The sequence below is a fragment of the Anarhichas minor genome, unplaced genomic scaffold (assembly GCF_050575085.1).
Source record: "Anarhichas minor isolate MPS153535 unplaced genomic scaffold, ASM5057508v1 ptg000013l, whole genome shotgun sequence".
Taxonomy (NCBI): Eukaryota; Metazoa; Chordata; class Actinopteri; order Perciformes; family Anarhichadidae; genus Anarhichas; species Anarhichas minor.
The window spans coordinates 1,482,501-1,507,237 of record NW_027466459.1 but is presented as its reverse complement, the minus strand read 5'-3'; the positions used below and the strand labels follow the sequence as shown (position 1 = coordinate 1,507,237).

The 24,737-nt window shown below is 45.1% G+C and overlaps 1 protein-coding gene and 1 long non-coding RNA gene across 3 annotated transcripts; one reads left to right on the top strand and one right to left on the bottom strand.

Annotated features, from left to right (window-relative positions):
* Positions 1–15,175: 15,175 nt before the first annotated feature.
* Positions 15,176–17,264, bottom strand: LOC142948788 (uncharacterized). The gene is made up of 2 exons (XR_012953577.1): positions 17,069–17,264; positions 15,176–15,389 (listed from the first exon to the last, which is right to left on the bottom strand). It is a non-coding gene; the product is annotated as an uncharacterized LOC142948788 (long non-coding RNA).
* Positions 17,265–17,483: 219 nt separating this feature from the next.
* Positions 17,484–23,940, top strand: ccnd1 (cyclin D1). 2 transcript variants are annotated; one of them, XM_076090884.1, is made up of 5 exons: positions 17,484–17,943; positions 19,215–19,430; positions 20,185–20,344; positions 20,909–21,057; positions 21,172–23,940. In XM_076090884.1, exons 1-5 carry the CDS (start codon positions 17,746–17,748, stop codon positions 21,328–21,330), a joined length of 882 nt encoding a protein of 293 aa, XP_075946999.1. In that variant the 5' UTR covers positions 17,484–17,745; the 3' UTR covers positions 21,331–23,940. The 2 variants fall into 2 exon arrangements, with proteins under 2 accessions (XP_075946999.1, XP_075947000.1); XM_076090885.1 differs by having other exon boundaries at positions 17,489–17,943; positions 21,175–23,940.
* The last annotated feature ends 797 nt before the right edge of the window (positions 23,941–24,737 follow it).

Below are 24,737 nucleotides of genomic sequence, written 5' to 3'. Positions count from 1 at the left end.
GCACTGAGAATTAAGGCTGCAGTAGGCCTACTGTGATACAGTAGCCTAGATCAAACAGTTAGCCATAAACAGGTTGGTTATTTATAGACACTTAGCTTAACGTTTCCTGCTGATAGATTTAATATGTATCAGAGGAGGCTGGTCCATAGAGGCAGAGGAGATCTCCTACTCTATTTTTGAGAGGAAAGAGTGAGATTAAAATATAAAAAGAGCTGAAATAAAGCATTACCGAATCTCAGTATTATTTATAAAATATTTATCTCTCCTCTTTTGAGAAAATCCATTATTGAAATGCCTCACCTGCAGGACAGGCAAGAAAGTTTGGGGGTAGAGGAGGACAGGCTCCTGCTGTCCTCCTTTAGGGTGGGGGATCTTCTATCAATTTTAATACATTTTTTACATGCTAATCTATGATTTGCCAAAACACAAAATGATGCTCCAAAGGATTGGGTAGTTACCAATCAACAACCAGAATACAATAATGATATTACATTGGTCCAATGATGACTTCCAAATGTCACCTTCAAGTCACCTTTGTATTGTATGAACAGTCAATGATACGTCACAAGCTGGCATAGAGCGATAGTAGCATTGTTAAAAAATTAATTATAACGTGCAAATTGTGAACACATCACTCAAAAAATCTATTTCATTTAGACCTTTACAACAGAGTCCAATTTTCCTTCCTTTTTTTTATCAAGCAGTAGCTAGCTACTTCTGTTAGCTACCGCAACAGCTAGCTTGTTGTAGCAGCACTGCATGACCAGTGCAGCAGTCCGACGCCCATATAGGGATCCAGTGCCAGGTGAGCGGAATGCAGCAGCGGGGGGTGGCTGTGACTCAGCGGGTTGTCTTGAATGGGTGATTGACATGTAGTGTTAAAGCGCTTTGAGTGGTCGGAAGACTAGAAAGGCGCTGTACAAGTACAGTCCATTTACCACGTTGGCCTGACGCACAACACCATAGTCCCGCCGTGGGTCCAGCCCAGACAGCTGACAGTGAGGCCAGAGGCTGCGACAACAGAGCGGAGCTCTCCACTCTCTTTGTTCGGCCCGACATGCTGCTACACTCCGGTCAACCAGGACTATATCCTGGATATGGATCCCGGTATGGGCAGCAGACTGCTGCATGGACATACTGATAAGCTTCTGGTGACACATTACTCACACATTTTCATCTAGAGCCTGCAGTGGTTGCTTGCAACTTATTGAGTATTTGTTTTGATTTTCAATGGTGAACTCTGGGTACCAAAAGAAAGAGTGGCATTGGGGACACAAGTGGCTAAATCGAGTTTCTGGTTTTAAACACTGACTCTGAGTCAGGTTTGGGCTGAAAATGACGGCCTTGCTACAATCTGACAGACCCTTCTGTGGTCCATGAGGGAGAAAGATGTTGGGTGTTTTTAGTTATCTTTTTCATTTACAAATATTGGTCCTTATAAAGTACAAGTATGCAGCTCAAACCTAGTTTACATTGCAAGGTGTGTGGGCTCACCCTTTGTGACAGGGTGTGTCCACCGGGGAGGAGATCTCTGCAGAAGACCAAGAACACGCTAGAGAAATTATAGGCTCTATTGTCCTGAAGCAGGGTGCAGATGTAAACACAAGTAAAATCTCCAGGCGCAAATATATGAGTGTGACTGGCACACTTTTGCAATTTCCAAGCTTCAACTGAGCAACTAACATCACCCCAAATATGCTGTCATTGGCACAGTGAACAGACAGCTGATGCACATTTTTGTCACAGCTGCTTGCATGCCAGTGCTACTCATCACAGTTGTGTAAACAATTAATCATTATTTAATTATTAATACGTATTAACATTAGTCCATAACAGTTACATCAATAAACAAACATAAAATAGGGTTTTGTTTTTAAAAAATTACATAAAATCAGTTATGAAATCCTGGTTTCTTTTTTAATATTAGGTTAGATCTATTGCACAGAGTACAGGTACTGAGAAAGAAAATACAGTTTAGCATCTAACCAGAGATGCAGAAAGCAGTAAAGTGCAGAGTGATGTCCATAACATATGTGTAGGGGCATATATGGGGTACATATGCTTATGATTTGCTGTACATGTACGCTGGATTTACAATCATAGCTGACAGTATTTCATAATAACTGTAACATACAGTTAAATATTCATCCTTTGCATGTAAATTAACAGTTAATGCCGTCGGTTAACCATGTAGTGGCAGATAACTGGAATTTATCAGTGGTGGAATTACGCTTCTCTAAGTTCAGTGAGTCACTATCCATCAACATCGTACTGTCGATTAAAAGATAATGTTTCTGCTATGATGATAGTATATTTTTATGAATTAAACTGCTCATGGTCCACTAATCATTTTTTGAGTGACAAAGATGTGACCGGCTGTTCCCGAACAGCTTCAGTAGTAATCCTCATGAGCACACGAGGTAAAGTCATGCTTATCACTATAAACTGACAGTGTCCAGTATTGTTTTGTCTTCATGATTATTGAACTGTTAACATCTCAGATAATGTTTCATTTGGTCTGTTTCAGTACATCAGGTTGCTAAAATTGGTGAAGCAAGCTCTGTAACGTTAGCTAGCTAACAGCATAGCCAGCCAGGTTAACGTTAGCTAGCTCGTGCTCAAGTAGCGGTAGTAACGTTAGCTAACAGCATAGCAAGCAAAGTTAACGTTAGTAAAGTTAATCTAAAGTTAATCGGCAATTACAGTGTGAAGAAGTATTGTTTGTTACCTAACTGATTATTTGTGCTCTTATAGAGCACACTGTAGAACTGCAAACCAGAAGGAACGGGATGATGTTGCAGAGGGAGTGGAGACCTGGAAATGCCAAAGTGTGTCTCTAAGATGATGAAGTGAGGCAGTCGAATCCTCTCTCACTGTTTGCTCTCTCTTTTTCCTTCTATTTTCTTTCTCCTAACACTGTCATGTAGTTTATGCAGGTCCCATTTACATGTGTAAATATTTATGTAATTATTTATTTTTATTTTGATGTATGATTGAGGACAAGTAATAAACTTCAGCAATATTGTATTGTATATGAATTCTTTGTAAATAAACGATAACATGCTGTAATATGACTGTTTAACCCATGTATTCTACTATTAAAATACTGTTATCTAATATACAACAAGAGACTCTTAAAATAAATACAGTGACTAAACCGTAAAAGAACGTAAAAAAATTACTGGTGTCTCGGCTGCCAGTTATTTTACGATGAAATTGTTTACAGTGTAAGATATACAGTATGAACAGAATGAACATATGCAGCTGAAGGGAAGAAGTTGTTCCTGAGTAGGTCCTAGAACCAAGATTCCTGTGGCACCTCCAAAAGGGATCAAACATTATGTGGCCGTGGTGAGAGGTGTCCCTTATCTCCGTAGATGTCGCTTGTGCACGACAGCCCCAATGGCGGGGAGTGGAGTACCGGTGAGACAGTGGACAGTTTCCTCTTCTCTTAGCAGTGCTTTCCGGTTCGAGACAGAGCAGTTACCATACTATACTGTGATGCCATTGGCGAGGATATTCTTGATCGTTCAGAGGTAGAAGTTTCACCAGAATCTCCAGAGAAGACAGATGGACTTTCTTAAGTCTCCTCAAGAAGAAGACATGGTGGTGGTCGGCTATGGCTGAGGATATAGATAGGGTCGTTCTATAATCACAATGTTGGCAGTTCGATCCCCAGCTTCATTTAACAGCATGTTGGAGTGGTCTTGAGCGAGATACTATAGCTCACAGGGAGCTTTACAGCAGCCCACTGCTTTAAATGCTTAATTTATGTACCTGTATGTATAACACAAATGTGTTGTTGTTTTTTAAAATATTGAGCTTCTAAAAAAGCTCAACCTCCATCCTGTTGATACGGATCGGGGGTGTGTGGAGGAAATCTTCCTCAATCACGTGAAAAAAATTATTTTGCAGTAAAAAAACATCAAAACAAATGAAAAGAGGCTTCACGGAACATACTTGTACTAGTATTTTGTGATTTCGGACAAGTTTGCACTCGTTCAAAAAAAACTGTATTTGCAATAAGATATGTCAAGAGAGACAAAGCAGTCTAAACAGGTTTTAAGGAAACCTGTACAGGAAAGTGAAGAAATTACTAAACAGGCTCCGATGCAAACAAAAAGTAGGAAAACATTAGAAACGCGTTGCACAGCTCCATATGAATGCTATCTCAGCTGGGAAAAGCTCGGGATTGCCCAGAAAGAGCTACAGGATGTGGCTGGGGAGGCGGACATTTTGACTACCGGCACCAGAAATGGATGATCGTCAAGAAAGCAAATGCCACTCGCACTCTGGTAGGCATCAGAATTGAACCTTTCCAAATATCCTGCATTCCTATTGGGAGAAGAATGTATCAACCACAGAACGTGAATGCCGCACTTAACCCCAAAAGCTTTTTATTATATCTTAACATTCATAAACACTGTAATATGGTGTACAAGGTAATTAGGAGGTTTAAGGGCATGCTGTCAAATTAGAAGCAAAATAAACTCTTTTCCTTCCGCCTCCACTAAACCACAAGTATTCCCATCCCACCAAACTGCTCCACATTCAAACAATAAACAAGTGCATTTTTCTTTCTCACCAAAACACTCCCACAGTCCCTCTACCTACATTTCATGTGGGGAACACTAAGGCCATGTCCACACTACTCCGTTTCCATTTGAAAACGCATATGTTTTGCTATGTTTACACTGAGCGTCCACACTACGCAGAGGAGTTTGAAAACGCTCCCGAGGACGGATACGTTTGAAAACTCCGGGGTCCCACACCTGCGTTCGTTACTTGATTGGTTCTTAGCAGTCACGACGTGTCCTTCCCTGATTCGTCTCACCCATATCACGTGACCGTTTCCCAGAAAATCATAAACAACAGCATTGATTACTGATCGACTACAAGGTTAATTCAACATGGACAACTGATTACAGGCATTGATGACCTTGTTGTCTTTACTAGGAGCTGTTGTTGAGTTAAAGTCTGCATTATTACGGAGGAAGCAGCTGTTATTGGAGCGATTAGTGAGCGGCGTGACCAGCGGCGTTATCAGACCTACGGAGCGGACGTCTGAAGTCACGGTTAGCGGCTTTAGGGAGGGTGATGGATACAAAACGGAGGACTTTCCTGTCCTTAATAATGCTTATTTTGTTCTGCACAACTTTGAGAAGGCCGCAGATAAAATGTAAAAGGAGCAAAAGCAGTAAATACTCTCCAGTATGACAGAGACTTCAGCCACCAGCAGAGCTACAAGTGAGAACAGACAACAACGAAACCGAGGAAACGAGTGAGAGACGTGTGTTGACCACATTTATGGACCCATAATCTAGCAAACTTTTATGTGTAAGTGTTCATTTTAAAGTAAATTTGATGTGTGAGAGAGAGAGATAGAGCAAGACCTGCAGAAGAAGATGTCTACTTGACAATTGATTGACAGTTGACCCAACCAGTCATGTTGGTTTCTCAATGACTCGCCTCAGCTCATCTACCATTATTTATATTTTATATAGTTTATTATTATTTCTTATGCACAGCAAAAGGCCAATCTAACTACGTGAAAAGTTAAACTCTGAAAATGGCTCATTACCAAGTTGCTATTGGAGAGATGTCTGCGCCTCAGAAAGTGAATGCATGTGAGTATCTCTGTTGTGCCCCACTGGCTACCTTACAGCCACCACTCTCCATTGCACTCATTCGGCAGTTACAGTTGATAACGCCATTCCCCTTCAGGTAAACACCGTAAGCTCTGTCAGCACTGTTGCCGTTGTTTGTGCTGTTCGTGCTGTTTGCACCGTTTACTGCTAGTCAAATGATTTCCTGTCCTTAGGCTCTGTTTTGGATCATGCTTGGACCAGTTGTTGTGGTTGTTTGAGGATGCTTTTTTAACTCGTTCACGACAATAGCCATGTCAGATAAAAGATCCCCAATTATTGTCTAATAAGGATTATTCTCACCACTGATTTTGTCTTTAAGCATCTATATTGACGTGTGAATATCACACCATGCTACCTATGAGGGAACCTGTGTCATTAAATACTGTAGCTAAGAGTCACCCTTGTTTTCTGTCAACGTTAAAACCAACTTTTAAAGCATTTTGTAATGAAGTGTTTAGTTTGATTCGATTAGATTAAATTTCCTGCTGAAAACATGAAATAAAGTGATGGTCACAGTTGCACCAAATATCTTGTGGGAATGCTTTTGTTGAGATTTGATTCATGTGTGTATGCGTAGTCTGTGCTCGTTCCAGACTTTTGTTGTACAGAGCAGGTTTCTGCGACCTGTAAAAGACACCTGGAAGTTGCTCCATGTCTCTTTCACCTCTGTCTTTATTTGGTTTTACAACAAAGATTGACAGTGATAGTGCATGTAGCTATATGCAGTAATAATCACCATACTTAACGAAAATGTAATAAATTAAAATACGATATAGACAACATAATTATGTTTAAAATAAAGAAAACAGAAAGGGAAATGTCAGTGACTCACAGTGCTCTTTATCTCTCTTTGTGTGAAAAGTAAACTTCTGACAGATTGAAAAAAGGAGCCACACCTTCCAAAGCTTATTAAATGAGTCCTTTTATGTGAGTTTAATTTTGTTCTAATTTGAAGAAACAAAAATGTCTATAACTGTATCTATCATGTTTTTGATTATTCACATAGCTAAAGTTTAATGGAGTGTGACAGGCGAGCTGTTTTTTTACAGCCTGTATGTAATATTTACAGTACACACCTTCACCCCATGGTTGTTGCTGTAGGGAGTCATTATCAGCTCCAAATCTGCAGATCTGGATACAGTTTGAGGAAAACGGAAGCATTACTCATTAAACAAACTTACTTAGGGCTTTTCTGGGCCAACTGCTCGATAAGGCAAACAGTCAGGCAGTGCACTGCTGCTGCATGAGGTTAACAAAAGGTTGACATGAGTCTTTTCAAAGGTGTTATGTGCATATTTAATGTATGGTCAAAAACCAAACAAGTAATCATCAAATCTATTGCGCTGACCATATTTTCCACACGCCAAGTTGCGCTGAATATTTACCTCATTAATAGAGTCGGAGTTCAGGGTTTTTCCCTGGTGTGAAGTGCTCCAGGTGATTAAGGATCAAATGGTTTCAGGAATACTTTTCGTACTTTGACGGCATAATGCAAAATCTATGCAAATCTATGCAAATAAAATGAACAGAGTCCAACAAGCAGTGATTTCCCAGGTGAAGAAACTCCCTGACTCAAAAGACTGGGCATGTTCGGAGCTGTTTTTGTCAGTACAGGAGAACATTTCTTGGAATGTAGTGTATACCCTGTGCCTTGTCAGAAAAATCGTGAGTGTTTCTGTTCGTGTTTTCCCTCTTTTAGCTCCTTTTCCACAGTTGGTAAATCCATTTCATACAGGAGACGTATGTGTGACGTGTGTTTAACCCACGTCAGGCCTCTTCATATAAGACAGCAGACTACATACACACAATTGCTAAAACTGGAATTACATCATTACTAGTTTCAGTTTCACTTCTCTTCTTCTGCACATGCACATTCCCTTTCTCACATTTCCTTATCTATTTCGTTTTTTCCTCTTCTGAATTGGTTAATTGATATCAATATCATTATATGATTTCTATCTCTAATAGAGAAATCTGGTCACTAAAGCTGGACCACATCCGACAAAAAATTTTCCCCTAAAAACAAGCAGTTTCTTGGGCGATCTTTACATATTTTACGTGCCAAGTTGCTACATCTCAGTTAACCCAGTTGTGTACAGTATAAATGGTACTGGGGTTTTAGACCAATGAGTATTTACTACTGCTCTGAATGAAGGAAGTGTCTTGCTTAACAGTGTTGATTTGCATGTTTCATTTTACACGAAAACCTTGCATGCATTTACATTTGTTCAGTTCAATGAGCCATTGTTGTAGTCCACCAGATCGGTCTTGGTCTTAAGACCGGTTTCAAGACAACTTTTTGAATTTTTACTCGCCCTTGTCTCGGTCTCAGACGAAAGGGGACTGGATTTTATTTCAAGACCCGAGTTAAACTGCCTGTGCATTGTCTGATTCATTTGTTAACATCATTACTGTGATTGCATATAAACAAATGGAAATTCCCATTCCCAATTCCCACATAAAGTTGACCTCTTTTTCCTTTTGATTATTTTATCAAGACATTTCTCATGGTACTCTAACACATACACACATATACAGTATATATGTCAATAAAAGAGGTGGATGAAGACAAATCTTTTTCTGTGGGTGTTTTTCTTAAGTGGTTGTGGATCAATAGTTTCAGATGAATTAGATGGGTGTCCATTGTTTGTTGTTCCACATTTCATCATTAAGTGTCTCATGCAGTGTGGAACTCGCACGAGTCTGGTCTTGGTCTTGACTTGGTCTCAACCCCTAGTCTCTGTCCCGATACACTCTGGTCTTGATCATGACTTGGGCCATGTCCACACTTTTACGTTTCCATTTGAAAACGCATATCTTTTGCTATGTTTACACTGAGCGTCCACACTAGGCCAGAGTTTTAGAGCACCGAAAACAGATACGTTTGAAAACTCCGGGGTTACCGACTAGTATGGACCGTCGTTAACGCATCATTTTGGAAACGATGATGTAGACACCTGCGTCCGCTACTTGATTGGTTCTTAGCAGTCACGACGTGTCCTTCCCCTATCACGTGACCCTTTCCCGGAAGCTCACAAACAGCATTGATTACCGATCGACTACCAGGTTAATTCAACATGGACAACTGATTACAGGCATTGATGACCTTGTTGTCTTTACTAGCAGCTGTTGTTCAGTTAAAGTCTGCATTATTACGGAGGAAGCAGCTGTTATTGGAGCGATTAGCGAGCGGCGTGACCAGCGGGGTTATCAGACCTACGGAGCGGACGTCTGAAGTCACGGTTAGCGGCTTTGAGGAGGACGGACACAAAACGGAGACTTTCCTGTTCTTATTAATGCTTATTTTGTTCTGCACAACTAATCCACACATAAAATGTAAAGGAATAAAACATTAATTTCTCTCCAGTACGAGAGACTTCAGCCACCAGCAGAGCTGAGAACAGACAATGAAACGAGTGAGAGACGTGTGTTGACTACATTTATGGATCCATAATCTAGTAAACCTTTATGTGTAAGTGTTCATTTTAAACTAAATTTCATGTGTGAGAGAGAGATAGAGCAAGACCTGCAGTGTTGTAACTAAGTCTGAAAAATAAAACTTGAAAAATAAAAACACGAAATGTGTCTTTGTGTTTATAGAGGAAGGTTTTAGAGGAAGATCTAAAGTCTCAAGCACAACTTTATTATTTATGTCACGGGGGATGATGAGGACTCAAGCGCAGACAGTCAGAGTAGGGGAAAAAAGGTATTTAATAGCTCACAAACAAAAACAGGTAATCCAAGGACAAGACAAAAGACGAGGGGGAAAATCCGGCAGGACAAGGCAGGGCAGACAGACTGGGAAACCGGGAACAGGATGAGCAAAACGGGCGGGTAGGTAGGAAACAAACAAAATGATCTGGCAGTGAGTGAGTGAAAGACAGGGGTTTAAATAGTGAACTAGGCAGAGTGAACAGGTGAGACTAATGAACTGATTAGGTGAGTGAGGAGCTACAGAAAGAAACAAAGACACAGAACACACAGGGCAAAGCCTGATCGTGACAGTACCCCCCCTCCAAGGGACGGATTCCAGACGTCCAAAAGAAAAACAAAAAACAAAAACATGAACATCTTCCAAGGGAGGGCGGTGGGGGCCCGGAGGAGGGTTATCACTCCTCCGAGGCCGAGAGTCAGAGTCCACAACCGGGTGGGTGGAGGGGGTCCAGAGGAGGGATGGCCGGCCTGGCAGACTGGGGAGACAGAGGGTCCGGAGGACGGAGCTCTGGAGACAGAGGGTCCGGAGGACGGAGCTCTGGAGACTGGGGGTCCGGAGGACGGAGCTCTGGAGACTGGGGGTCCGGAGGACGGAGCTCTGGAGACTGGGGGTCCGGAGGACGGAACTCTGGAGACTGGGGGTCCGGAGGTCGGAACTCTGGAGACTGGGGGTCCGGAGGTCGGAACTCTGGAGACTGGGGGTCCGGAGGTCGGAACTCTGGAGACTGGGGGTCCGGGGGTCGGAACTCTGGAGACTGGGGGTCCGGGGGTCGGAACTCTGGAGACTGGGGGTCCGGGGGTCGGAACTCGAGAGACTGGGGGTCGCGGCGGCGGCCGGGACTGGAGGTCGCTGCGGTTCGGAGACGGCGGCGGCCGGGACTGGAGGTCGCTGCGGTTCGGAGACGGCGGCGGCCGGGACTGGAGGTCGCTGCGGTTCGGAGACGGCGGCGGCTCGGACTGGAGGTCGCTGCGGTTCGGAGACGGCGGCGGCCCGGACTGGAGGTCGCTGCGGTTCGGAGACGGCGGCGGCCGGGACTGGAGGTCGCCGCGGTTCGGAGACGGCGGCGGCCGGGACTGGAGGTCGCCGCGGTTCGGAGACGGCGGCGGCTCGGACTGGAGGTCGCCGCGGTTCGGAGACGGCGGCGGCCCGGACTGGAGGTCGCTGCGGTCCGGAGACGGCGGCGGCCGGGACTGGAGGTCGCTGCGGTTCGGAGACGGCGGCGGCCGGGACTGGAGGTCGCTGCGGTTCGGAGACGGCGGCGGCCGGGACTGGAGGTCGCTGCGGTTCGGAGACGGCGGCGGCCGGGACTGGAGGTCGCTGCGGTTCGGAGACGGCGGCGGCCGGGACTGGGGGTCGCTGCGGTTCGGAGACGGCGGCGGCTCGGACTGGAGGTCGCTGCGGTTCGGAGATGGCGGCGGCCCGGACTGGAGGTCGCTGCGGTTCGGAGACGGCGGCGGCCGGGACTGGAGGTCGCTGCGGTTCGGAGACGGCGGCGGCCGGGACTGGAGGTCGCTGCGGTTCGGAGACGGCGGCGGCCCGGACTGGAGGTCGCTGCGGTTCGGAGACGGCGGCGGCCGGGACTGGAGGTCGCTGCGGTTCGGAGACGGCGGCGGCCCGGACTGGAGGTCGCTGCGGTTCGGAGACGGCGGCGGCCGGGACTGGAGGTCGCTGCGGTTCGGAGACGGCGGCGGCCGGGACTGGGGGTCGCTGCAGTTCGGCGGCGGCCGGGACTGGAGGTCGCTGCGGTTCGGCGGCGGCCGGGACTGGAGGTCGCTGCGGTTCGGAGACGGCGGCGGCCGGGACTGGAGGTCGCTGCGGTTCGGAGACGGCGGCGGCCGGGACTGGAGGTCGCTGCGGTTCGGAGACGGCGGCGGCTCGGACTGGAGGTCGCTGCGGTTCGGAGACGGCGGCGGCCCGGACTGGAGGTCGCTGCGGTTCGGAGACGGCGGCGGCCCGGACTGGAGGTCGCTGCGGTCCGGAGACGGCAGCGGCCGGGACTGGAGGTCGCTGCGGTTCGGAGACGGCGGCGGCCGGGACTGGAGGTCGCTGCGGTTCGGAGACGGCGGCGGCCGGGACTGGGGGTCGCTGCAGTTCGGCGGCGGCCGGGACTGGAGGTCGCTGCGGTTCGGAGACGGCGGTGGCCGGGACTGGAGGTCGCTGCGGTTCAAAGACGGCGGCGGCCCGGACTGGGGATAGCTGCTGCTCCGAGGCGACAGCTGGAGTCGGCTGGATCGCCGACCGGACACGGGGAGGTGGAGTCGGTCGGACCGCCGACAGGACACGGGGAGCTGGAGTTAGCTGCGGCCCAGCGGGAGCGGGGAATCGCTGCGGCCCAGCGGGAGCGGGGGATCGCTGCGGCCCAGCGGGGATGGAAGTCTGACCCTTCTTTCTCTGTCTCCTACGAGTGTTGAGCTGGCAGTCCATCAGGTCGCGGTTCGCCTTCTGGACACTCCGAGGCCCACCAAAGGCCAGGCGGGTTCCCATGAACTGCTCATACCACTCAGGGAGACGGCACTCCAACCCATGGTCTGCTGAGTCCATTGTAGGCCAGATCATTCTGTCACGGGGCATGATGAGGACTCAAGCGCAGACAGTCAGAGTAGGGGAAAAAAGGTATTTAATAGCTCACAAACAAAAACAGGTAATCCAAGGACAAGACAAAAGACGAGGGGGAAAATCCGGCAGGACAAGGCAGGGCAGACAGACTGGGAAACCGGGAACAGGATGAGCAAAACGGGCGGGTAGGTAGGAAACAAACAAAATGATCTGGCAGTGAGTGAGTGAAAGACAGGGGTTTAAATAGTGAACTAGGCAGAGTGAACAGGTGAGACTAATGAGCTGATGAGGTGAGTGTGACTGGCAGGTGCACTGAATGAACTGATTAGGTGAGTGAGGAGCTACAGAAAGAAACAAAGACACAGAACACACAGGGCAAAGCCTGATCATGACAATTAATGACTACTATATTATATATTTTTAACTAAGCAACTACACCGCCACCCACCCGCATGCCCAGTGTACGAGAATGGTCATGTGATATCCGTTTTCAGGCGTTTTAGTATAGACGGAGATCATCTCGAAAACGATGCTGAAACGCCGTGTGGACGGAGAACGTTTTTGTTTTAAAACCCCGGTTTTAAACGAAAACGTATTAGTGTGGATGTAGCCTTGGTCTCAGTTTAGGTGGCCATTCACTACAACACTGCAGTGAGCAGACCCACTAATTGCCATGTTCACATTTAAATGAGCTAAATGCTGTGATGAGTCCCTTTCGCATTAAAGCGTTGGGAAGATCAGAAGGGCATGCACTTTCATATGCGCATTGAGGCCTTTTATTACCTGTGTCCTGTATCCTGCTAAGCGATGAGGGCTCATGTTAACTATCCACTTCTCTTTTCTTATCCACAGGATGAATCACTTATTGTGTGCCAGGAGAGAAACACCTACCTGAGGCTCTTTGGGAACAGCATACAGTGTGAATGCAACATTAATGGGTACAAGTTTGAGGAACTTTTTGTCAGCACAACATAATGTGTTACACTGAGATAGAAATGACAGATGAAAATTTTCGATGAAGATGAAAATGTGTTTTAAAAGCCTCATTGAGTAACCCCTGAGTAAAGTGTATGTAAAATATTAGCTGGTCAAAGCTTAACTCGTAGTTAGCATGAATCTCATTTAGAGATACTTATCAAAGCAGCCCCCTGTAGACTCAAATTGTGTGTGATATGGGATGCATGCATTCCAACCCACCCTGCCCCCCTCCCAAACTCCCACTGACCCATTGTGCTGGGTTTTTTCCTCTTATCCTTGCCCTTGGCCCTATAGCACCCACCCATCTAGCCAGACCAGAGGTGCTGTTAGGTTTGTTGTGGTGCAGGACACACACACACACGGACACACACACGCCCTGATTGACCCCCGCCTATCTGTGTTCGCGGATCACTTCACAGGACAATCTCCCTATCCATCTTTACAGGGTCATTGTGGACCTGCCCTCAGCAGAGAAAGGAGCTTCATTCACAGGGAAGAGCCCTCTTTCTCTGCCTTCTCTCTTTCACTCAGTCCTTCTGGATGATGGCTGGAGGAAGGGAAGCCCTCACACAGATACCATGTGTGTGTGTGTGTGTTGTCGGAGGTCATATTTAGAATATGAAGAGGCATCAGGACTTCAAAGCTGGACATAGAACAAGGGTGAAGACAAATGTCCCCACTTCAACACTCCTGCAGGCTCACACACACACTGCTTTGCTTTTAGGTATTAAAGCTGAGGGTTGGTTGAAGACAGGATAACAGAATAACCAGGACTATTCTACAATATTTCTTTGTCGCAGAAATTAAAGAAAGCAAGGTCAATTTTTTTTCACATACACAAAAAAGTAAGCAACAGAATTAGGAATTTAATAATGTACAAGAAGTAGCCATGGAATCAATTTGCTCCTTGTTGGGGCATGCATGCTGCAGTCTGATAGCTTCCTTATCCAACGGCACATTTATATGAATAAGTATATATACATGTGTGTGTGTGTGTATGTTTGATGTGTAACAAATAGGCTTTTACACAGTCAATGACAAAATATTCGGCAATCATGATGTTGAAAGTGCACATGAAAGAAGTAAAATTGGGGAGTGGGGGTTACAAATACCATTGAAGAGGGTCTGAGGAGGGAGAGATGAGTGAGCACACACACACCAACTAACCCACTGATGAATGAAAGCGAGAACTGCTAAATGTAATGAATGAATCATTGAGACAGAAAATTTGATGATGACAACTGATGTTTCTTTTACATGATTGAAGTCACAGAAACTAACCAAAGCACAGAGCTAGGAAATGTGATGTGCTAGTCCTCAGAGTTGAGTGAAAACATGGATCTGAAACGTCAAAGTGAAACTTGTCACACCTGCAATGACCAACCTGCAGGAAACTTAAGGAGCAATATCTGAGATTGGGAGCATTTGGACTGCCTCTAAACGGCTCTCAACATGTCTGACAGCTTACAATGCTAACAGTGCTAACTATGGCGAAAGTTCTGACAGAGCTAACAGTGTAGACCTGAGGGCGGGCCCTACGCTTCTGTGACTACGCTGTCGGTTGGGACGGCCTTATCAGCTGTGAGCTAACCAGTGGGGCACGCTCACATGCATCTCTCTTCTCTGCCCAGGAAGACATTACTCGACTCTATCTTTACATAGCAAATCATTGTTTGCTGCTATGTCAATGTTCAGAATGTTTAATACGTCTCTTTGAAATTCCTGCGGAGTATTACCTCTCAAATCAACCATTAACTTAAGTATTAGCTTGTACAGTGTGCAAAGAGATTTAAAATGTGTAGATGTCGCAGCGCTTTTGTGATTCACAGCGTGATGGTTGAGAGCTGTTCAGTTCGGATGATAAAATATTGTGTGCAGAAAAAATCTGCATGTAAACGCCTTCATCTGATTATATCAGGTGATCATACACAGTAAAGAAATAGAGGCCTTATTTTGTGCCCACTCCTTAACTATGATGGTGATAGTCATTAGCTGCTAAATAGGGTTATCATTAGCGTCTCATATCATAATACATATCATATTGTATTCCTCTATCCTTTTCTTTTCTTGGGGCATGTATAGAATGTAGTCACATTTCTTCAACTACCTGCTCTACAAGAAATACTGAATTAACAGAAAAAAAATCAACATTATATTTAAGTATGTGGCCTAACCTGTGCAGTCAAGTAAGTTCAACATGTGGTTATATCAGTTTGGATGTGTTGAAGAAGCAATGAAAATAAAGACACTGCAAGTAGGCAAAAAGGAATAACCTTGGTTTAGTCTTTGACAAATCATTTATTTTCCAGCCGTGGGCTCCGTGGTCGTGCGATCAGTAGTCTGAACCAGTCTGTGCTCTGCTGGTTTCACTTCAGCTCTCTGCTGTCCCTTTAAACACTCCCTACCCGTTACCATAAAGCTACTAGAAGAGCCTCACTGCAAAAGTCACATGCTCCAGCTCCCTTTGTTTCCACGTAAAAGCCTCTATCTCTCTGTGCATGAGAGGGACAGAGCAAGGACATATATGAGGGGGAATGAAGTGGATCACAACTACTGTTGGGTCCAGGTTTCCTCACGCTCTGTGTCTGCAGGATATCGATTCTGTTTTCCAACACCTTGTCATTTGCAAACAATCTTAAAAGAACTAAATAAAAGAGGAATTTGATAAAAACGTTTCCCTAGTTACATAAGCTATATGAACGAAAGTACTTGAGTGATAAACAATTTGTTAAAGGGTCTAAGACAATCAAAAGGGCTTATAATGGTGAAAAGAAAGTATTCTTTTATAAGAATGGTACAGTTGTAATCGTATTGATGGGAGGTCCAGTTGTAAAGAGGAAATCACAAAACAAAACAAAGATAATGTAATAAAATGTATGCATGGGAAACATTGAAATGATCCATAACACTGTTGAGAGGTTTTCCAAACATAAAATGCAAAAGGAAGGTAAACAGAAGGTAAATGTTTGGAAAAATCAGCACATTTTAAAACTCGGTTACAGATGCAAATGCATGGTAAATACATATTTTGCTGAACAGAATCATATTGTATTTTGGATCCCTCATATGAACGACTACAACAAAGTGGTGATATGTTCTGATGTGACTCCAGGCTCTTTCCACAGAAGTGTAACCCTCTTCAGGCATTACGGTAGTACACCCAATAGCCCAGAGAGGAATTCCAGGAATGTGAAATGCTCCGATTCATATTGAAACTACATTCAAATGTGCACAACCTAACACTAAATGCTGCTTTTTAACTTGAGCAACTAAATACGTGGTCACAGGGCGTGATTGATATACTTTGTATCAAGTTGTAAATGTCAGAATATATGACTCCTGCTGTCCTCTCCTAAAACAACAGAGCAGCAGGGATATACGCTCATAAAGCATCAGTAGATAATGCCTGTATTGATTATGTGTAAGACTATACTATGTTAAGGGACTTTGATTGGGTGATCAATAACTATGCCAATTTTTCCAGTGCATGAAACTTTTCCCCACATGAAAAGTTGCACCGACATCTGCCTAGTAACAGCAATTCCTCCCATTGGTGAAACTCCAGTCTCCTCCCGTTTGTGTGTGTGTGTGTGTGTGTGTGTGTGAGAGAGAGAATGTGTTTTAGAACAAGTCTTTAAACTTTACTATTTGCACTCCAGCCTTACAAAGCAAACTAAGCTGACGTTCAACTCAGTTCCTGCTACACTGCAAATTTACTTTTGTAATGGTCAGTAGTGTACACACGCACACACACACATACTTCTCAATTACGTTAATAATTGATCAAATAATACATTTGACATAGAGTTAAAATGCTAACTGTGGGGTTCCCATTTACAGATGTTGACTCATCAGATCTCAAACCAGCTCCGTTTAGACCACGGTCCCCGTTTGATTGGTTTGTGTGGTACATGTTACTGTTTAACTGAATTGTGCACAGGGAGTTTACAGTGCTCAACAATCCATATGATGCATTACATTACAGATGTCATACAGCTAGATTTGTGTTGATAATAATGTTTGCCATGCTTACAGACAGAGATCGGGTGATTTAATAGCCTACAGCTCATCCTAACCTCTCTGTGTTATTTAAAGTAGGAATGACTGGAGGTAAATAACGCAGCAGCCTACTGTGTGTGTTTCACACTGCACTATTGTCCCATGTGCTCACCTCATGTTCAGCACAGTTTGTTGAGAGAGCTGCTGCTTTCATTGAGTCTTTGGTAACGACAGAGGAAGAAGCGGTGTAAAGCCGTTATCGCCCCCTACCGACGCCAATCTGCCAACCTCCACCGGCGACAGACGTCCCCCAGAGTCGGCCCCGGACCTCCCACCTCCTGCTCAAAAACTGGGGGTGGGGGTCCTCCCCTCGCTCTCTCTTTCCTTATATATATATATATATTTATATATATATATATATATATATATATATATATATATATAATAGAATCCCTTCCTCGCGCGCTCCCTAGCAGCCTGCTTGTCTCTTTGATCCCCCCTCCCTCCCTCCTAACAACAGCTGACGTCATCGCACGCACCCACCCCTCCACCTCCCCCTCTCCGGGGCGCGCGTGCTGTGTGTGAGTGTGAGCGTGTTCGCTGAGCGCGAGGCAGGGGTTTTTGTCTCGCAGAGGGAAGCGTTCTGTGCTTCAGTGGGCTCGCGCACACCGGAGGAGCAACAGTTCGCAGCGGCAGCAGCCCAGCAAGAAGAAAGTGATTTAAAATCAGCGGACTGCAGCCTTCTGTCTGCCGCAGCCGGTTCCTCAGTAATACAGACGTACTGAGACAGGGTGAGAACACACATTACATCGACGGTGATAATAACCCTAATACCAGAAGTAGCCGACTATGGAGGACCAGCTGCTGTGCTGCGAGGTGGACTCCATCAGGAGAGCCTACCAGGACGTCAACCTGCTCAACGACCGAGTTCTCCACACCATGCTGAAGGCAGAGGAGAACTACCTGCCGTCGCCAAACTACTTCAAGTGTGTCCAGAAAGAAATTGTACCCAAAATGAGGAAAATAGTTGCCACCTGGATGCTAGAGGTTGGTTTTACTTCACTTCAACTTTCGACTTCAGTGGCCGAGTGTCGCTGCTAACTTGTTGGTTTGTCGCTTGCTGTCACAACATGATGAGTTAGTGTAAAGGTGAAAGCTGTGCGTGTGTGAGAGGCTAATGTGTGTTAATTCACTGTGCACGTTACATAAACGCTTTGAAAAGTCTGTCCTCACGAGTGCTGGGTGGTCCTTCGGCTATAAGATGCGATATTGGCTCCGGACCGCACTCACTTTGTACACATTTCTTATTGATTATGTCTTAGCCTACATTTTACAGAAGGTTATGAAATGTAATTACATGTGGAAAATATTCCAAAATAACAGCAATGTACACGTATGCAGTCTGGCCCGTGCCAGTATTACGCGCCATCTTTGTTGTCGTATAAGAGAAGGATTTTAATATCATTAAAAATCTATAACATCAGCAGCAATGACAGTAACTCGGTTCAATCAGCCGAAAATGCTGCTGTACCATGAGGCGGGTTGGTGGGGCTGCTTCAGCTCGATGGACTGGTATCAACTGGAAAAGTTTGTTTTGCTTCACGAGCGTCGCTGCTGTGTGTGAAGGTTGCTCAGGAAAAAGGGCATTTAGTCAAAGTGCGAACGTATTCTGTCCATTTCAAGAGTCGGATTTGATAGATTACATGTGTTTTAACATTAACATGAACTATTGGATTGAAGTCTTTGTAGTTTTATATTTTATATTAATTTCTGAAATTGTGCATCGGAGAGCCGACGGGAAGTGTCGCCTGCAGCACTCCAATAAGCAGTCTGAGAAAACATTTTTTATTGAATCCATCTGTGTCACAATTCGACACATTGTACTCTCATCCGAACAGGCATTCGATGAGCATCATTTACATGATAATTGTGCGCACCCTGGTAATTTTTAAATATTTCTAATTATTTTATGAAAAGATGACGAAGTTGAAATTGCAGAGTGAAACTCGCATCGACGCCACCTTTGTGTCTCAGTCAGAACTGACTGCACACTTCTTACTTACTCTAATAAATGTTTCATACTCTGCTTTTAAACGTGTTCGCTGTGTTTGCATTAAATAGCGCTGAACACGGGATATTTCAACTCGAGTGAATTAGATGCACGAAATGTTTAATTCCCTTTCACTCATGTTCGGATGATTTAATGCGAACAGCTGTGCACGGAATGAGACGTATAGTCGGTGGGGGAGAGGATTTAACAGTGCATGTGAATGGGGGCTTTTCCTCCAGCAACCAATAAGTGCTTTTCTCACCTCCAGGTCTGCGAGGAACAGAAATGCGAGGAGGAGGTTTTTCCGCTGGCTATGAACTATTTGGACCGATTTTTATCAGTGGAGGCCACCAGGAAAACAAGACTACAGCTGCTGGGAGCCACGTGCATGTTTCTGGCGTCCAAGATGAAGGAAACTGTTCCCTTAACGGCGGAGAAACTCTGCATCTACACGGACAACTCGGTCCAGCCCGGAGAGCTGCTGGTAATTGAGTTCTGCAGACATGGATGTTGCGTAACACATACAGTAGCCTACATGAGCAGCACTCACTGGAGACCACATGACAGGAACACACCGACAGAGTGCTTGTAGTTCTTCTGGTTTGTCAGTGTCAACATTTTCATAAAATATCCAAACTGTATCTGAGAAAAATCCTTTGGTTGACATGAGAAAAGGTAGAAATGTAGCTTTGGGGCAGCCGTCTGAATGCTGCCTGTGACTTTCCCATGGCGACTTCGAGGCCTCTCTCATTTCATGAATGGTCTCAGTGACTGCCAAGAAAACACGGATTCACAGCGACACCTAGTGGCCACGAGAAAGAGGTGCAGGCTGCTGGCAACGAGAGAACATGAAGAACTACAGGCACTGTGGCGGATCATTGTGTGTGATATGTCATATTCACACACAACAGAGACATGCATGTGTTACTGTATTGATGGGACTGTGTGTGTGTGTGTGTGTGTATATATGGTATTTATATCTAGTTTAGTAATCAATAAGTAATAAAAACAAATCATTGAGCAAGTAGATTATGCATCTAGTATACTTGCATAGCAACTTATCAAAATACATTTTTGAGTAGCTGAACTATTTTGGGCACTACAGGGAAGGAAGGAAGAAGGAAAGCCAGAACCATGAACTAAGATGGTATCAGAACAAAGTCAAGCCCATATTTCGGTGCTGCTTGTTCTGGGTCTGTTTGAGTGAATGCCTCTGGTCTGGTCTGGTCTGTCCACAGCAAATGGAGCTGCTGGTTCTCAACAAGCTGAAGTGGGACCTGGCTTCAGTCACGCCTCACGACTTCATCGAGCACTTCCTGTCCAAGCTGAAGATCTACCCGTCCACCAAGCAGATCCTCAGGAAACACGCTCAGACCTTCGTGGCTCTCTGTGCCACAGGTAGGATATGAACATTATGTCTTAATACAAGTTCATGTTACAGTAAATCTACTGGATGATCATTCTTATATATTTAACAATATCTCATATTTCATCTCCTCTATCTGTAGATGTAATATTGCCTGTTTCCTGTGTATTTAGCTGTTCTTTCTCTGTGACGCAGGTCTCAGACAGGCTTGATTAGGGTTTCACTGACGCTGCTCTGGAGCCCCAGTTTGGGATTACTCTCCCAGCTAGTTTGTTATTCTGATCTGACCATGTTGTCATTATTAGTTAATAAATGTTGAAGGTCCAGAGGGGCAGATGTGTAGCATTGTGTGAGCATAGTCATGTGTTGTTGTCCTGTTGGAGGATGTAGGCAGAGATCTGTCTGGTCTGGAGTCAGTTTATATTAGTTAAATGTAAGGCATCTCTTCCAACAGTGCACATGGATCAGGAATTCGTAGGCTTCATTAACAAGAGTTCTATTCATATGTTTGAAGTAAAGTAGATGTGGTGTTGCATAATGGTGGTCTGTGCTGTGGATGTTGGATGTTGTAACACGTGCTTGTGCTGTTTCCACAGATGTCAACTTCATCGCCAGTCCTCCGTCCATGGTGGCGGCGGGCAGCGTGGTGGCAGCTGTTCAAGGCCTCTACCTGAAGAGCCAGGACGCCTCGCTGTCCTCCCAGAACCTCACCAACTTCCTGTCGCAGGTCATCCGCAGTGACCCGGTATGCAAACACACTTTCTCCCAAAGCCATATTTGAATGTGGAAAAAGCCATTGCTTGCTCTTGATGTTGGCAGCGTGCTCCTGTTGACTCACTCACTGTTGATCTCGTGTCAGCAGGACTGCTTGCGGTCGTGTCAGGAGCAGATCGAGTCCCTGCTGGAGTCCAGCCTGCGACAGGCTCAGCAGCACAGCAGCACGACAGAAAGCAAACACGTGGACGAGGACGTGGACCTGTCCTGCACCCCGACAGACGTCCGAGACATCAACATCTGAAATGACTGACGGCCGCGCCGCGCGGCGACCTGATGATCGAAGGAAAGTTGTGGACAGAGGGCGGTGATGGGCGGGCTGGGGAAGGGGTTCCTTATCTGAACCCAGCCTCCCCTCCCCCTCCTTCTTCCTGGGCTGCTATCATGGCCGACATGTCACTCACATGCCCGCTGTCCGCTCCGGCTGCCAAGACGGGACAGAGCGCTCCCCCCCCCCCCCCCCCCCCCCCCCCACACCCACCCCTCCTCCCCCTGCAAACCCCAAGTCACAGTCTCATTTCCTGCCAGTGTCCCCTCCCATCCTGGGAAAAGAAATGAACACTACAGAAATGTATAAGAGAGAGAAGAAAGCGAATACAGATGACCTGTGTGGGCTGGAGTTAAAGCCTCAAAACAGACATTTTAGTCGATTGTTTTTCTCATTTCCTCAAATATTAAACTAGGAATCTTTAAATTACCGCAGACTTAACTTGCCTACTAAAACATCCCAAAGCGTCGTGTACAGTAGGTCCTCGTAGTCTGTCTTCAGGTCTCTGAACGTTTGTTAAAGAGAAGAGGCTTTTTCTCTTTTTATTTCTTTATGGTTATTTCTAATCTTTTAGACTTCATGTCCAAGCTCCCATGTCTGCAAACATTCATATATCCCTGCTTGCTTATGTTTAGTCACTTTATCATATATCATGTTCGACCTCTTTAAACCAACCTGTTTTCTTGTCCTAGTGACTGTGGACTGCTGATTTCATACTTTGACTTTGCTCATGTCAGCTTGCTGTAATGTGATGAGATGAGTGCAGAGCGCTCCACAGTCTGCTCCGTCTCTATCTCCGTAGTTCTACTAAACCATTCCAACCCTGTTTAAAAACAACAACAAAAAAGCACTTTTGGTCAGCGCTGCTGGTCGCCTAAAGAAACATCAGTGATTGGGTTTGTAAAACGCGATGAAGTTGTAATGGGTGGTTGAGCAGGAGTCTTTCAGCGATGGAGTCAGAGCAGCACCTGCATACAGCTGGATCTGGATCAGACCTGGATCGGATTCATCTAATGGGACAAAAGAATTGAGCAGTACGGCAGACTGAGTGCTGCTGGACATGGTGGCTCCTGCAGCTGTCTGCAGGCAGCTTTAGTTCAACACATGTTTCATTCAGGCAGAGCTGCTCTTCCATCAGAACCTCTTTGTTTCAGTGTGCAGAGCCAGAAGCTGAAGGTCCAGGAAATGTCCAAAGTATTATTTTTACAATTCAAATAATACTTTATTTTTATATAGCTAAACACATTATTTATTCTTTTCATAGTTTGCAAACTAACCGTGGCTCCACCTACTGTTTCTGCCTCCGGAGCAGCCCTGCCGTCCACAAATGTTTGTAAAAGTAAAACTGCCTCTGTCGCTCCACCTCAGTTCAAGTACTGCTCATGGGTTGTGGGAAGGGGGTGAAGCTTAAACAAGTGTTGAGACTATGATTTTGCACAAAGCTAAAAGGCGTGGGCTGCATTTCTTAGGGACTTGCTGAAAGAAATGTGGAAAGCAAAGCTGGCAAGTGTACCGAGGGGTAGAAATGTGGCAAGAGGGGCAAAAAGGGTGAAGGCTCAACAGGGAGGTGTGATTTAATGCTGTCGAGTTCAAGTCAGGGCTCCTACACAGGCCGGCAGAGATGTGATGGCGAGGTTGGTGTTTGCTTTATATACGATGGACCGATGAGTACGAGCAGGACGACTCTACACATCCAGCGTGCAGAGAGGCAGACTGTGTGGGAGCCCTGTTAGCTTTCTGATTGTACATTAAGGAGAGAGAGAAGGAGAGAAACACTCCTCGTATTCCGCTGCTATAGAAAATGAATCCCAGCTACGTGTTAAAAAAAAAAAGAAAACCGATGACAAAAACGTAATGGATTAAAAACGATGCTTTTCTCCTGTTTGCTGCTACATTTTTGGTGTTTTTTATACATATAAATGTCAATATACTGCCATTCTAGGTCTGAATTTTCTCATAGAAAATTGTTTTATTGACTTCCTCATTTGTTGTTTTTATGTAGATTCTATGTGATCCATTTTATTTTTTTTGTTTATAATTACATAATATGATTTTCCTAACTATTCCAAAAGAAAGGAAAAATGAGACAATGTACAGAAATGCTTTGATCCACAATACCTCATGTGACAGTCCAGATCTATCTCTAACCCTATGGTTGTATCTGTTGAGCTGTTCTCTTCTACGTGTTGCTTCAGGGCCTCCGGCTCTGTTCTACCTGCTGAAGATGAAGCATCCGCGACGGGCACAGCGAGGCCAGGGCCTGCTCTGATGCTGGTGCCATAACAGAAAAATGGGATTTGTATAACTCTGTTGAGTGTTAAGCTGTCTCGGTGAAAGAGACTTTTATCCCCTTCAGGCCCATCGGCCGTCCTTCTTTCCCCTTCTGATATTTATAAAAGAAAAAAGCTTTTAGCTCCACTTTTCAAACTGTCAGTGAGTTGATTTGAGTTTGTAAATAGATTCAGTGTCGTGCTCGGTAAGCCATAGAGTTCTTTTGTTACAAATCATTCCACACAGTTGTGTCTACTTCATGCCAGTTTTCTGCAACTTCTGTCAACTACACAATAAAACCATGAATTAGATGGAGTCTGGAAAGCTGTCTCTTCTTGTCCACAGGAGAAGATCTCTGAATGAAGTGAACTCACGCTGTATGTTACTAGCTGAGTAAAAAGTCTTTGCATGGGAACTGTAGTTTTAAGCAGACGTTACTCAGACAGTAGTATGAAGTGCATTTGCGGGGGACTACTTTCAGCTGCAGATTAATACATGTTTAGTCTTTTAGTTCCAGCAGCAGGATGGTGTCCATGGGCCTGACACAAACAACATGTCAGGAACAAGTTACATCACTTTGGCTACAGCCGTGAAATCTAGAATATCAGCCGATTGATTCTTGAGACATTTTAAAGGCTAAATGAATATTTGATGATGAAACTGATGGTTAGCTGCAGAAACGAAAATAAATATTTCAAATGTTCTGATGTAGAAGCTGTAAAAAGCTGCTGGAGGAACGGAAAGAAGCCCACATATTGTGGCTGCACACGGCGACCAATGAGATTGTGAAACAACAGCCCGGACTCCTGAAAGAAGACTCAACCGATCCATTGGACACACTCAGCACCTTGGAGACATCTGTTCATCAGTGGCCCTGATTCAGAGACTCTGCAGACTTTTGCCACTGAACATGTTGCATTGATTGATGACACATTGATTCATTGCACGTTATTTCTTTTTCTGGGACAGCTGTCGTCACTTTAAGGAAGACGGACTTAAAAGTCAGCAGTGAAATTGTTCACCTCTAACCAATTTGACTTCCTGTGTCACCCATCGGTTCCTCCTGCCAGTGACAAGACACAAGAAAGGAAGTGCTGTGTTGGCTTTACAGC